This window comes from Cucurbita pepo, chromosome LG12 (assembly GCF_002806865.2).
Source record: "Cucurbita pepo subsp. pepo cultivar mu-cu-16 chromosome LG12, ASM280686v2, whole genome shotgun sequence".
NCBI lineage: Eukaryota > Viridiplantae > Streptophyta > Magnoliopsida > Cucurbitales > Cucurbitaceae > Cucurbita > Cucurbita pepo.
This window is the reverse complement of record NC_036649.1, coordinates 4,694,337-4,710,638: the sequence shown is the minus strand read 5'-3', so window position 1 is coordinate 4,710,638 and position 16,302 is coordinate 4,694,337. Positions and strand designations below refer to the sequence as shown.

General features: G+C 35.7%; 2 protein-coding genes across 2 annotated transcripts; both read right to left on the bottom strand.

Moving 5' to 3' along the window:
* Window positions 1-2,111: 2,111 nt before the first annotated feature.
* LOC111806591 (protein PRD1) lies at window positions 2,112-7,265 on the bottom strand. The gene is made up of 9 exons (XM_023691967.1): window positions 6,816-7,265; window positions 6,615-6,724; window positions 6,349-6,524; window positions 5,602-5,877; window positions 4,549-5,512; window positions 3,756-4,461; window positions 3,373-3,653; window positions 2,633-3,296; window positions 2,112-2,419 (listed from the first exon to the last, which is right to left on the bottom strand). Exons 1-9 carry the CDS (start codon window positions 7,263-7,265, stop codon window positions 2,210-2,212), a joined length of 3,837 nt encoding a protein of 1,278 aa, XP_023547735.1. The 3' UTR covers window positions 2,112-2,209.
* Window positions 7,266-12,616: 5,351 nt separating this feature from the next.
* Window positions 12,617-16,215, bottom strand: LOC111806472 (seed lectin-like). Its single transcript, XM_023691809.1, has 2 exons — window positions 15,786-16,215; window positions 12,617-14,037 (listed from the first exon to the last, which is right to left on the bottom strand). The coding sequence occupies exons 1-2, from the start codon at window positions 16,201-16,203 to the stop codon at window positions 12,839-12,841; spliced, it is 1,617 nt and encodes a 538-aa protein (XP_023547577.1). The 5' UTR covers window positions 16,204-16,215; the 3' UTR covers window positions 12,617-12,838.
* Between the last annotated feature and the right edge of the window lie 87 nt (window positions 16,216-16,302).

Here is a 16,302-nt window from a genome sequence, read left to right as displayed (position 1 = left end):
TAATAGACGTGGGACATACAAAAATAAATTATATGAGTACTCACTCAATCATTGTTTATTGAATAGTCAAACTTTGACTATCTTTGTTTTTCTCTCATCAAATCAATGAATAAATATCTCTTGTATTTTATTGAGTTGAAAAAAATATTACTTGAAAAATATTATTTAACTGAAAAGTTAGCAAATATAAGAATATAATTTAGTTATAAAATTAAAATACAATTTTATTATATAGGAAAAATCATAATTATGAAATATGTTGTCGCATATATTTATTTTTTTCGTGAAATTTAATAAATTTGTATATTTAGTGTGAAAGGATATCGAATTATTAGATTTTAGAAGTTACACTTTTTGTTCCTAAGGTTTGGTTTTGGTAGCATTTTAGCCTAAGTTTTGAGTTGGTGACTCTCTATTTTATTTAAAACAACATTTTAAAATATAAGGTTGTCGTGACGGTTACTAATTTTAACGGTGTCCAGCATAAGGAGCTCCCAGAGTATGCTCGCTCGACAAGAAAAGGGGCACAGTGGTGTGCAAACTGATCAGTGAGTTCACACTCGCATGTATGGCCTGTGTGTACAGTATATGGTACACATCTAAGTTGCTCGTTAGGATAGTGCCGTAAGAAAATAGACTGATATGATAAGTCTCATCATTGTATTCACATGTTCTTGTTGCATAACCTCTTTAGGGGGGTCGCTTACTGCGTATTAATACTCAAGTATGTGCTATTACATTTTTCAGATAAAGGTAAGGTGCCTTGTAAGGCTGACAAAAGCATCGCAAATCTCAAGATCGTATCGCATGCATCAGATAGATTTGCATTTCAAATTTAATAGTAAAGGTTACCTATATTTTAGTATAGGTTTTGTATTTGTATTGATAATATAGATTAGTATAGGTTGAATTATAATTGCATTTAATAAATTATAAGTTATTATAAGTCATTTAATTTCGTGTTGTTTTTTTTTATTTATTTGTATTTGTTTATTCTCGGAGTAATAAATGAGGCCTGAGGTTAATGTTAAAATTAATTTCACATTATAAGATTAAAAGTATGGTTATGACCTCAAATTAAATAGGAAAATTTAGGGTTTGTATATAGTTTAGTTTACTATATATATATAGTCATTTAATATATATAAGCCAATAAATAAACCTCATCCAATGCAAACTAAGCCTTCTATCATTTGGAGAAATTAATTTTTTTTTAAAAAAAGATTCTTCTCATCATTAATATCTCTCCCTACTAGATTGTCACGACTCAATTTTTAAAGCCTTCGAAGCACGGATCATGAGACATTTAAAACATAAATACATACATATATTTACAGTTGTTACGAACCTAATATTACACACAAAATAAGGATCAAACTCTTAATAATGTCCTAACTCGAGTTAGGGTACTATAGCTTCTCGAGTATGCAGGGACCTAACGTATAACTACTTCGTAAAGGGAAGAAATCGTGAAATTGGTCGATTTTGAAATTTTTGTTTACGCAACCTGATGAAGGTGAACACATGTCTAGCAGAGGGGCAATGAGTGTGTCCGACCATTGATAGGACAGGTGTTAAGCACTTGCCAGCATATTTCGATAATATGAAAAGTATTGGCCCGAGCCCATCTTTGGGTACTTACAATTCGCTCATCCATGGTTTTGCTGCAAGTGCTAGGTTTTAAAAAGCTACGTTTTTCATCAATGAGATTAAATAAATCAATGACTCTAGAAGTTGATGCTCGATGGTTTAAATGATGGAAATTCCTAAAAAAACAGTGAAGAGGCAAACGCTTCGCTGAAACCTAAGGGTAGGGAAAATAAAATTTGGACCTACCAAGAACTCATTGATCTAGTTTTTGAAAAGCAGAGGGCAATTGGACTGAAAAGCCGATAAACTAGCTGTTAGGAATCCTTTCTCCCTGGAGTCACTTTTGATTTGACTATCCCTTCCAAATTAACCAAGGATTCTATTGATATGGCTAAATTAAGGGTATAGCTCTAATATCATGTTAGAAATCACAGATCTCCATAATGGTATCATATGTCTAGTTTGAATATAAGCTCTCATCCACTTCTCCCAACAACCCTCCAACAATATCTATATAAAAATTTGAAGGGAGATAACTTTTGCATCAAAACCTGGTGGGGAGATTTATCCGTTCAAAACTACGATCTTTGTTTTTGTGTGCTGTAAATTTGATCGAAGATTAGCTGGTATCCTTCTCAGCTAAAGCCGTAAAAAATAATTCTATTTCCTTCAATAACCTTTCATTCTTGTGTGAATCTGATTGAACCAAGTGAGTAAGATACTCACAAACTCCTCCTACATCGCCATCCACATTAGCAAACACATTTCCAATGTCTCTCTCTGTTTGGGTTTCTCCATCATTCCCAGAGTAGATCTGCTTCCTGCAACTCTGCAAAAACCAAGCTTAAATTAAAACCTTTCAAGTTGTTATTTCAGTCAATAAATCAATTACAATATTAATGATCCCTACGCAGAAAGTTGGAGAACTAAAATATACGTATGAATAGCAAACATGCAAACCTAGTTTCTTTTTCTTCAACCTTTTAATCTTTTGGTTCAAATTATAATGCACTAACCAATATAATGTTCTAGGAAACGTTACCTGAAGAACGGAATTCAGGCTGGAAATGTGATCGGCCTGCATGAATTCAGAGTTCAATAGCCCCCGAAAAAGAGACACCATCTCCGGGCTCAAATTACTGGCTGTGACATTTTCAATTATTCTGGAGATGCATGCCTGATCGAATATTGATTGCATCCACCCAAAATCCTTCTGCAGCTTCAATAACGCCACTGCTACAATAATCGCAGGTTCTTGACCAGCGAATGCATTTGAAGCCAAACATGGAAGAGATATGGATTCTGCCAATTCTTCAACGATAATCCTGCACCACTTATTCTTTACAATTACCCTCCTCTCCTGCATATTCATTTCTTGCCACCCTAAAACCAATGATAAACACAGGCTGCAATTCGTAGCAACACGATGGTCACCGTATACAACCAGGCCTTCCAATGTTGCAATTACGGACGAAAGGTAATTTGTTGTACATCTCAACTCCTCCTGTTTGCTAGTTCTCTGCTCTGAAATTCGAGTGAATAACTCGAACAGGCAATATGAAACCACGAGTTTAACCGGGGGAGATCCAAAATGCAACAGTCTACACATATCGTGGCAGGGGATGCCAATGAAAGAGAGCTGAGTTCCATTGGGTTGGCCAAGATTGTCTTGCCAATCGACAGCTTCGGGCAGAACAGCTTGAAGACTGAAAAAAGTTAAATGAAAAATTAGCGAACTTTTGTATAAAAAAAAAATGGTTGCAACTGGTAGGAGACACTGACCTTCTCATAGAAAAGTAAACAAGGAAAAGGGCAAGAATTACAGTTTTTCCCATGTTCGTTCCTTCATGATCATCCATTAATGCAGGCCCCTTTGAGCAAGCTTCATGCAACACGGACTTGGTTGCAGATGCAACAGGAGTGTGGAAAAGAACGGATTTTGAAGCTCCAATGAGTCTTCCATTTGTTGAGTGGTGCAGAATCAAGGATAAAATGGCAACAACTAACAGATTTTCAGGGGTCCACCTATCCGTTATATCAGTTGGAGAAATGCAGTCGAGCAGCTTCCAAAGAAAAAGGGGAATTTTACAATAATTGCATAAAACGATGATCAAGCAAAAATGATTGACATAACATCATCTACATGAACACTGAAACATGGTTACCTTCACAGTCACCGCAAGCCAAGCCTCATCGTCGGAAAGAATTCCAGAATGTCCTGATTTCAAAATGCTGAAAACCAACAGTAAGACAGCTTTAAATGTCTGTTGAGAGTATGAACTTTTAGTATCGTAAAAGAGGAGCTTTATTGCATTTCCTATGCCATGTACGCATAATTGATCTGCAGAACTTGGATAGATATTCACGATGGTTGACACAAATTTCACCACCGAAATGATATCATGTTCGACACCTTCCTCAACCAGCTGTTCTAGCAAGCGTATGAGAATGATTCCCGCATAATTTTCTCCTTCAGCAATTAATTCAGCAATTTCTCGCACACCAATAAACTGATTGTGGACGGTTGTGGTACCGGTCCCGTTCGGGCCACAGATTTGGCATATTTTAAGAACCTGATTGCATAGTGGGTTTCGGATTTTCTCTTGTTTAAACAACCATTCTAAAGATGATCTGTGAATCCTTGAAGAATGCATATCCCATTCACTTTCAGCCACCAGTTGGAACAGTATCCTCTCGGCTTCTGGACTGTAGGAAATGTGGTGACTAGCATCAGCAACAGACCTACATAACCCATATACATTCACCAGTTGTGTGACTGTAAATGGGTCATGGTATCCACATAGCATCCCACTTTTGCTTACAAGAATATACTGTTCCAGAGATGCTAAAATCATCTTCTCATCAGCAAGTCTGGCAAAGAGATACTCTAGTGGTTAGTACACAGGCAACAGAAATATACCATTAAGAGAATATAAAGAAGAAACAAGAGTGGGTTACCTATCATCGTGTAATGAGCTTGTATATAGTAACAGCAAAATGGAAGATTGACAAGAAGAGAGCTCCAAGTCATTGGAGATTTTCTGTCCGAGTAGAAACAGCAAATCAACTGGATCAGATGGCAGAAATGATATAGCTTCTCTAATGCATTGTGCGGAATCATTTCCGAGGAAGACATCCACCAGAGAACTGAGCATTAGATATACTCTCCATTTCATCTTTTCAGAAGGAAATGAGCCTAGACATCTAAAAGAGAAACTGAACCAAGAAGCCGACAGAAGTGTGTTAGCAAAATCTATGGTTCTGATGTCAGGATCTTGGAGCAAAATCGAATGAAATGTTTCCAGTACCCCCAAGACAAGTTCCTCTTCAACTACATCGATAGTTGCCAAAAGCCAATGTAATAAATGGGTTGTACATATATCAAGAGCACAATTTTTCACATCTTGGGTGATGCTGTCGTCGATGAAAGTTTTGACCTGACTATACACATTGAACTCCTTAAGAAGGTATAAAGAATGTAAAAGTTGAGTAGGCTGTGTTTCAAATGTACTGAGACAAAATAAAACTACCCGCTCTAATACTTCTTGTACCGATGCTGCTAGACATGGCACCCTATGAGATGGAGACTTCATAATCGTGACCAAGATTGCGCAGGTTGTTGCAAATGTGTCTGGGTGTATACCCATCTCTCCAGTCACGTTCTTACGGAGCATACTCGTCAAAGTATGAACTAGTTCCTCAATGTGAGATGCAGACACTACTCCTGGACACTGAGAAATGCATTTCAAAATGAGACCAAGTGTTTGGGTGTGAACTGGATGGAATGGAACTTCAGCAACATGACGCAGCACTGGAATTAGTGTTGCAAATCCCACCACAAGCCTTCGACTGAAGGGCTGTTCAGCTCTTGAAAGAAGATCAAGGGCCTGAAGACAAGCTCTTGCCAGGGGGTCCTTACCTTCTGCAACGTTCAACTCATTTCATTATCCTAGAATTTGATGTATTTAACAACGGAAGAATAGTTAGATATCTGTATCTACGATTGCTCACCTGAAAATCGTACTATCTCAAATACATAATCCACTATGTTTTCTTCGACCAATAGTTGGATCTGCTTAATGGAAGTGCCTTCTGTGGACAAATAACAAATTATTAGCTCCAGAGTACTAAGTTGGAGCTCTCTGTCTGACGAAAGCAGAGGGCCTTTGATAGCCTCAGCAAACAAAATATTCAAAGGGAGTTCATCTGCTTCCTTCTCGTTAAATTTTGAATAGAATTCATGTTCGTTCCCTAAGAGCCCTCTTTGAGCCAGAACAGTTAGAAGGGCTACAAAAACAAATAAATACCCATCAGATAAGAGAAGATGAGAAATGAGGAACTGAACTTCATCTAGATTAAAAGATATCATCAAAATTTTAGGAATCACGACTCTCCACAATGGTACGATATTGTCCACTTTGAGCATAAGCTTTCATGGCTTTGCTTTGGGTTTCCCCAAAAGGCCTCACACCAATCGTGATGATATTCCTTACTTATAAACCAATGATTATTCCCAAAATTAGCCAACATGGGACTCCCTCCCAACCATCCTCAACACCAAACTCTTACACCAAACTCTTATACATGACCGGACGCACAACAAATTATGAAGCAGAAAGAAAGTTTAGCCTAATCAAGCTCAAAAAACTTTACCTCATATGTCTTATTGCATTTCCACGTTTTATCCAAATGAACTATCGGACATCATCATGTTCAGTCTAGGAAACACAAGAAGAGGTTCTAAAGAAGTTGACTAACCAACACAGTTCAATCTGACATCATCATTTTGAGTTTTCATGAGCGCCTCCAGAGATAGGTACAGAAGTTTTGGGCAATATGCAGAGAGAAAATCAATTTCGGTGCCATGATTTGATGCATATTGAATTGTGGATAATTTGTATAGAACAAAGAGTATCTCTCCCCGTACCTCCTCGCTGCATATGAAGATGAATTCAGAACTTGTCATAAAATGCATATGCAAATAGTAAGATAATTTGCCTCTTCCGAATTATTCAGTTTATCACCTCGGTAATTCAAGGCCTGCCACGAGATTTGATACGAGGCCATCGTTGCTCTTAATTTGGCCATGGACATTTTTCGTCCGATAGTTTAAAAGCATTCCATAACAATGGAGCTACAATGAAGGAACAAAAACCTCTCACTCTTCTAGCAACGAAATACAGAACGGACTACGGAATCTAGAACAGTAGAAGAAACAACATTACCATATACACCTGACGCCGGCTCCAAGCCAATGCGCCAGAAGAAAGCCGATCAGAAACTCTGGCGAGAAAGTCATCGCAAAGAGATCCATCACCGTCAGCTTCACTCACATCACAAAGCTCACGAACAAGATCAGTGAGTTGGCGAGCAACAGGATCGTCGTCGAAGGAGCAGAGCGCGAGGACGAAGGGAGCTACGACGAAGTGAGAGTGGAAAGAGAGGAAGGTGCGGAGGAACGGCGGCTGAGAAAGAGCCTGGGAGAGCTGGGAAAGAGCGTAGGAGACGTGAACAGTGGGAGAGAGGGGATCGGAGATGAGATTGGAGAAGCAGAGAAGGCAAATTGAGCCTCCTTCCTGTGTGTGGAGGCAGAGCGATGATGGGTGGCCATGGGAGCATGATTTTGGAGGAATGGATCGATCATCTTCACCCTGCAGAGAATGGGCGTGGATCATTTCTGGTAATGAGATGGAGTAGGTTTTCCAAATTTTGGCGCGAAAACTGTTGAAATTTTTTCAATATATACCTCGTTAGGGGTGTAGTCCCCAGGGATTTTTTTGACCCAACTTGGATTGGTGAGTCTGAAACTTTTCACAACCCAACTCAACCCTCTATTTTCCGTTTCGGTCCAATTGTTAGTTGGGGTGTCAATTTTTATTTTAAGTTTTATTTATCTACCATCTATAATTATTCGAATACAAATTTTAGAACGAGTGAAAATTATAACATAGTTTAACATTATTATAAGAATAAAAGCAACTAAATACCAACATTTTTTTTAGAATTGGTTAGAGTAACAAAAATAGATAGATCATACAATTAAATAAACAATAACGATGAGTGGAAAGGTAGTGTATATAACAAAAATAAAAAATATATAAAAATATTTTAATTGAAATAGGCTTAAAACTATAGAAAAATAAAAATAACAGGTATAAATCATAAGCATTATATAATAAATAATATATTTTTAAAAATAATAAAATAATATAAATAGAATAATAAAAACAAACACCATTAAATACCTATATTTTTTAGAATTGGTTAGAATAACCCTTTATAACAAAAATAAAAATATTTTAATTGAAATAAGTTTGAAATATAATATAATAAACCATATATTTTTAAAAATAATATAAATAGAATAATAAAAACGGAAAATAAAACCAAAGACAATTAAATACCAACATTTTTTTAGAATTCGTTAGACTAAAAAAAATAGATAGATCATGAAATTAAATAAACAATAAAAACTATTAGTACAACGGTATTGTATATAACAAAATAAAAAATATATAAAAATATTTTAAATAAAAACCTCGAAGGGTATTGTATATAACAAAAAAAAAATTAATTGAAATAGATTTAAATTAAATAAACAATAAAAACCATTGGTTGAAGGGTATGGTATATATAAAAAAAAAAAAAAAAAAAATATATATATATATATATATATATATTAATTGAAATAGACTTAAATTAAATAAACAATAAAAACCATTACTATGATATATAACTCAAATAAAAAATATTAATTGAAATACTTACCTCCTAAACTATTAGAAAAATTAGGCTTATTTATATGGAATATTCTTGAACAGACCTCAGTACCAAATACATTTTATATATTTTATTTAGCTCGGATCAACTCGAAAATTTTGCCCATGAACTTGAAATTGAACCGATTTAGTTCGGGTTCAGAAAAATGAACCCAACCCTACCCGAAATGCTAATCCAATCCAACCCAACCCTTATAGTTTGGGTTGGGTTGGTCCGGGTTGCCAAGTTGAATATATACCCCTCTACCTCATCAAACAACACATAACTTATTTTTAAAATTCCATAATTAATTATTTTATTTTTAAAATCATTTTAATTATTTTATTTATAATTTAATATTATTTATCATATAAAAATTTTAAAGTTATTAATATAATTTTGAATATTAAGTGGTTGATATATAAAATGATCATATAAACAAAAATAAAGTTGGGTGTCTTATGCCAGTAATGTTATTGGTATGTTTTTTTTTTTTTTTTTTTTTTTTTTTTTTTTTTTTTTTTTNTATTTCGTCCAAATCGTTCGTGTTTAAACATGTGAATAAAGGTATCTTATACAATAAGTTTGTATAAGATTGAGCCACGAAATATTTTCTCTCTTTGTTAATCCTTTAATTGAGAAGATTAATATTTCACAAAATAATCATATGCGACTCGATTTTAATTCTTAATGAGCTATGAACTCTTACCCCTTTGACTTGCATGGATGAGAATGACTTTTATAGTCGATTCAATATATCTACTATTTTAAAGACTTAACTAAGTAGTAAATTGAGAAAATAATTTCACTAGATGGAATTCATTTTTAAATAATTTCCTTAAATACTAATTTCAGAAGTTTGAACCATGAATATCTCTTTTGAAAATGAACACTTCATTGATTTCAAAAGATACTTTATACAATTGTTTTAATAAACACGAGATAGATATTAGATTTCTTTTCATTCCAGGAACAAAAAGTACATTATCTAATATAATGAATCTATCTCTGAAAAACAACTTTAAATTTCCTACTGATCTTGTTGAGACAACTTCTCCTGTTTCAACCCTAAGTGTTATCTCGCCTTCCGCAAGCATTCTCCAGGAACTAGTTTCCTAAAAAGAAAGAACAAATATGATTAGTGGCCCCTGAATCCAGTATCCAAGTTGAGTGATCATACTCTATTAAACATATTTCTACAACTAGTTAATTATATTTACCTTGTTCTGTCTTTTCGGCTTTCGTCTCTGCAAGGTATTTTGGGCAATGACTTTTTCCATGCCCGTTTTCATTGCAATGGAAACATTTTCCATTATTTGCATTTGGAGCCTTGCGTTCACGATTAGTAGGAATCTTATCTTTCCCCTTACCCCTTTTGTCATATGCATCCCAAACTGTTCGGTTTGCATTTGAGCCGGAGTTTAAAGGACATTCCTTAGTATTGTGTTTAGGTTTGATTTCCTTGTTGCGTAATTGTCGTCGTTTAATTTCTCAGAAGTAAGTAATTTTACTATTGAGCTTGACATGTTGAGATTTAAAACCAAATTCTATTAGTGAATTGACTTAATCCTTTTTAATCCAATTAGGTTTAGCAATTGTAATAATGATATGAACCAAGAGACATCAATCATGAAATATACTTCAATGAAGATGTGAAGAAAATATTGTTGAAATTATAAAAAAATATTTCAATTCATGCCACATGGAAGAACAATGAAGTTTCATGTTATAAATTTTGGGTAGATTACAATTTAGAGTTATTGTATTTCATTAATGTATTTTAAGACTTTTTATTTACTCTAGGTTACAAATTACATAATGGTTAATTATGGCCATTAAGTATGAATATTACCTCTTGGAATGCTATTTCATTAATGTATTTTAAGATTTTTTATTTACTTTAGGTTACAATTACATAATGGTTAATTATGATCATTAAGTATGAATGTTACAACTCTTGGAATGCCTTAAATAGTTTCATTTTGAGGCTATATAAAGCGAGGTATGTTGTATTTGTAAGGAGACTTGGAAAATGTAGTAAAAAAAAGCATTTGTGCTCTCTCTTTAGCCCATGGTTAAGTTTTTTTTGCAATTCTATGTAGTTTAGGTTGCATGTAGAATCATTCAAGCTCGACATGATCAATCTTGCTTGTGGAGTGATTCGAATCTCAAACAAGTGTTCTTGCGTTGAGATATTTGATCAACAAGAATCACTCAAACTAGACATGATCGATCTTGCTTGCGGAGTGATTTGAATCTCAAACAATGTTCTTGCCTTGGGATATTCGATCAACAAGGTAATCCGAATCTTACTCCCCTTGTAATGATTTCCACATATCAAATAATGTACCAAAAACTTATTAATTTGCAATGATACTTTAGTGAATTAGATCAACTGCTACCGAGGGGTAGTCAATCACTCCTTCACTTTACTTAAACACTAATCCTAGAATAACTCTTATTCCTATAGTGTTTTAGTTATCGCCACTTTAGTCAAGAATATACTAACTCTTAGTAATTCTTCGTAAGTGTGACCCGCCATTTTCAGACCTTAGAGATCGGCCCCAACAATGCTATCAAATGAATAAACCAAAGTTGGGAATGGACCTAAGAAATCCTATCCATTTTTGGAGTTTGCGTTGTTTCGACTCCCATGTTACGACCCTCTGAATGGGTAGTTGCTCTAGGACAACATGCAGGCGGAACATGGAAATCTCACGGTGCAACCTAGTGATGGAGACCACAGGACGTGTTGATATACTTCCTTCTCCCACTTACTATAAATACTTTATCTATTCACCTTGTTATTGACTCATGCAAATACCTTTCGAATGGAGGCCGCTCCCAGGGCGACACGAGGCCGAGCATGAATCTCACGGTGTGAATTTCTCAGAGAGCGTAAAAAGAAAACGATATATCTAATATACCTTTTTCCTCCCAAAGTATTTTAATGTTTTTCGAAAAAAAGTCTAGCCTTTAGTTATGTAAAATCAATGTTTTTAGAAAATACTCATGGTTTTTTGTGATTGCCAAATCGGGGCACAAGCTTGAGGTTAGAGGAACGTTTTAGAAACTCTTGGACGAAATCTCAAGAGATAAGCTATATTAGGTTATGAAGTATGGCTTGTTAGAATTACAATAATGAGATCGAAAAAGTTGTAGAAGGGGTCGGATTGAATCTCGGGCTGTAGGAGTAGATTGTCGCGTTGGGACATAATGGGTATTAACAGAAAGTTGAAGATTGTAGAAATGCATGAGGAAGAAGAAGACGAGGCACCTGCAGTACACGTGCACGAGTGAAGACTACGAGTGGTGAGAGCGATTGACTATAGTCCAGGCGAGTGGGGAACCTTAGATTGACGCGTGAGCTACTATCTCGACTTTCAATTTGTTCCGTTCAAACTCCTTTTGACCTGTTCTATCAAGATTGACCTATACTTGCCTTGAAATTGTTAAGTATAGGTCCAATTGGGAGGAATTGTGTTAGGTTACCCTAAGTATACATTACAAAAAACATTACAAAAAGAGGAAATCGAAACCAAGTAGCATATTAAACTTTTCAAACAAGTTCTTACCTTGTAGAACTTGTTTTGAAATATAGAACTTGTTTTGAAATATAAAGTATGTTGATTAGCTGATTAAGAGCTTAAAATACTAATATATGTGTATATTATATGACTAATTGTTTATATATTGTGATTGTCGGCCTAAAATGTAAACATGCTATAAATGAAGTATAGAATGTTGCATGAGTTGAACATCATAAATATATGAATGCATGCATATGATGTGAGCATGGTACATATGTGAATAGAAATGTTATGACGGTAGGTGATGCTTACAATTTATTGAGCCATAGGCTATATATATGAGTATTGTAGTTTACTAATCCACGTGGACTCCAACACTCAACTTGCGGGGTGTTGAAGATATTTAACAATTATGATTTATCATATATCATATTTGACCCTTTATTGGAGTCAAATACGATTGAGGATATTTAACTTTCCATTACATTATTACATTTTAACGTAGATATTATATTTGACCATTTATTATAGGCAATATATGATATTTAACCTTTCATTGCTGTTTAGCATAGATATCATATTTGACATTTTAAAGTCAAATATCTTGCATCTATTTGTTACTATTTCCATTTCATTTATAATTTATTTGATTCCGTAAATAATTATAAATATATAACTTTCACCACTAAACATTTCATACATGTTTTCATTTTAGTCTGACAATCCCAATATACAAACAATTAATCATATCATATACCTATATATTAGTATTTTAAGCTCTTAATCATGTAAACAACCTTTGATAATAATACTATTCTCTACGCAAAATATATAACACATACACGAAGATGATTAAGAGAGAATCCACACCTTATTAAATCTTTACAATAATGTACGTACTCACGTAGAGGAGTACAGTGAGTACATGCATTAACATGATGTGTGGATAAGCGCACAACTTAGTAAAATAAAGTCCATCGTTGGCTAGAACGACCCTTTATGGGGTATAAAATAATTTTGTTTCGGGAAACTTGAGAGGCTTCAACTTCCATGACCAACCCAGATTTGGGGTTCAAAATTGTGGCATCCGCCATGAAAACCCATCGTTGCTTTGATGATCCATTGCACTTAGTGATGGTAATAAGCCCCCCTGGGGAATCTGAAGCTGCCGACACACAGAAATTACGGCTACTATTTACTCTTATACTTCCATCACTATAAACCGCCCAATATTGCTCTGCCTTCTGCTCCACACACTTCTCCAACCAAACCTTTGCATTGTTATCCATCGACTCCAAACACGTCTCTTCCAACCCTATAATGGAACCTACAATTGGCCAAACGTAATTCCCCACTCTCCAACTCTGCCCAAGTGTCTTTGCGTTGGGCTCCGCCGTCAACATGGCGCTTCTCCTTGATGCGTTGGCTGTCAACACAAGGTCAGAGTTGGGGTTGCTGATCATCCCCTCCACTGACACTTTCCATCTAATGCTGCCTGCTAGAGCCTCACTACAATTGTAAGTAACCACATAGCTCGAGAGGTTAAAGCTCAAGCACTTTCCCGAATACCCAATTCTCCCATCGCTTTGGAAACTCCATCTTTGTGTTAATTGCCCTCCACATTGCGACAAAATTACCGGATTGCCATCGCTCCAACCCTTGTTTTCTGCTTCAATGCAAAACCCCTCTAGCCCACTAATGCGTGCAGTTCGTGTTTGTACGTAGCATGGGTCACCTCCAACGCTAGGCATCCTTATAAAATTTGTACCAATATTGCATTGGTAGAGCTGCAAAGCCATGCTTGCAATTATGATTGGATAATATATGCTATCCACTTGGATGATTCTTTGGTTTGAATCATAAAGCTCAATGGGCTCTCCGAATAGTCCTTGTAGTGAAGAAGATGCTTGGATTTGCAACGAAAGCTTGGCCCAATTATCTTGTAAGCTAAGAATTGCGAGGGTAGGTTTGAAGGGTACGCCATTCTTCAAGCTATTAACAACACTTTGCTCGATGAATTTGAATTTGGTTGCTTCTAAAAGCATTTGAATGATGACAAGGAACGATGTAGGGACCGAATCTCGACGGTAATGAAACAAGTCGGAGACGGCCGACTCGAACGGAGCTAACCCAAGAAGCGTGTCGAGTCTGGAAGTACCAGCAGCGNCCCACACCCACACGTGCGAACGTAGGCCCACCAGGCGGGCTCGCACACCCCCTTGGCCTTCAGTCGGACTAGTTGGCTTAGTCGGAAGTCTGGAGGTACAATGGTTGTCGTATATCATGCCAAGCATGATAGCATCATCATAGTGATGAGTCCGTACTCAAAATAAAAGGAGAAGTATCATGATGTAAATGAACATACAATATGCATGAGGTCCCTATACTTTTCATCTTAATCACTCATGTGACACAACATGCCCCACATTCCTCACATATTACCCTAGGTAAGATGCATGCATATGCTTTCATACATTTATAACATAACTTAGGGGTTGTACATTAGAAAACTCTTCATTGTCGTACATGTCATAGCATGTCATATCATAGTGCAATATAACATTTATACATGCACATCATCATAACATGAGATATCATCATAATGTATCATATCGTCAATATCTATACATCATCATAACATATCATAATATCATAGCATATCACATCATCATAACACATGTCATAGCATGTCATATCATAGTGCATGTCATAGCATTGTACATTAGAAAACTCTTCATTGTCGTACATGTCATAGCATGTCATATCATAGTGCAATATAACATTTATACATGCACATCATCATAACATGAGATATCATCATAATGTATCATATCGTCAATATCTATACATCATCATAACATATCATAATATCATAGCATATCACATCATCATAACACATCATATCAAATTAAAATTAAAATTTTATTTCTTTAGAAAGGAAGCCCAAATACTTTTGGTTTGTGACATTGTTGGTGTTTATTTGTTTTATTTATACAATGTTTATCTTTTGTAGGATTTAAGACCATACTATCCATACAAATAATATTATTAATTATTTATAGAATGTTATCGGTAAGTGGTACGACAGATTTACTGTAACATCTTCCGTAGAATTTAAGACCATACCACTAATACAAATAATAACATTAATTATTAAGATCCCATAACATTATTTCCTTTTGGAATTATGGATAAAACAAACTTATATTGTTTGGGGTTTATATAGAAAACACTTTTTCTTTTTTCTTTTTTCTCTTTCTTGAAAACTTTACAACAATTTGAGNGAGAGGTTAAAGCTCAAGCACTTTCCCGAATACCCAATTCTCCCATCGCTTTGGAAACTCCATCTTTGTGTTAATTGCCCTCCACATTGCGACAAAATTACCGGATTGCCATCGCTCCAACCCTTGTTTTCTGCTTCAATGCAAAACCCCTCTAGCCCACTAATGCGTGCAGTTCGTGTTTGTACGTAGCATGGGTCACCTCCAACGCTAGGCATCCTTATAAAATTTGTACCAATATTGCATTGGTAGAGCTGCAAAGCCATGCTTGCAATTATGATTGGATAATATATGCTATCCACTTGGATGATTCTTTGGTTTGAATCATAAAGCTCAATGGGCTCTCCGAATAGTCCTTGTAGTGAAGAAGATGCTTGGATTTGCAACGAAAGCTTGGCCCAATTATCTTGTAAGCTAAGAATTGCGAGGGTAGGTTTGAAGGGTACGCCATTCTTCAAGCTATTAACAACACTTTGCTCGATGAATTTGAATTTGGTTGCTTCTAAAAGCATTTGAATGATGACAAGGAACGATGTAGGGACCGAATCTCGACGGTAATGAAACAAGTCGGAGACGGCCGACTCGAACGGAGCTAACCCAAGAAGCGTGTCGAGTCTGGAAGTACCAGCAGCGTTCTCTATGGATTCAAAGTCGCTATTGAAACCCAATAGAACCCGACAAGTGGAGGGGAAGACGATCTCAAAAGCTACCCGGGGGGCGTCGAAAAAGACATAGGAGGTGTCGTTTGAACGGTATCCGACCGGTCTAAGAGTCAGCACGTCTACCGCTACAAAGATGTCTTCCCCATAGGGATTGTCGAGGTTGAGGGTGAGGAAGCGTTGAGAAGGAGGCACAGAGTGTTTCAAGATGGGTATATCGTAGAGTATAGAAGTGTTTATGGTGAAATATTGTCGTAATTGTTGGATGAAGTTTTTGTAAGAATCGGCGTCTGAATCTGTGGATGAGAAACACAGGTGGTTGCCTTCAATGTTAGGAGTAGCAACACAAAGAAAAGCCAGGATGTAAAGCGCTAAGGATCTCATCTTGTTTCAATTTGTTGTACAAGGAAGGCATCTATTTGGTGCCTTTTATATAAGGACAATTTTGTTTTTTTTGTTTTTTTTGTTTTTTTTTTTTTTTTT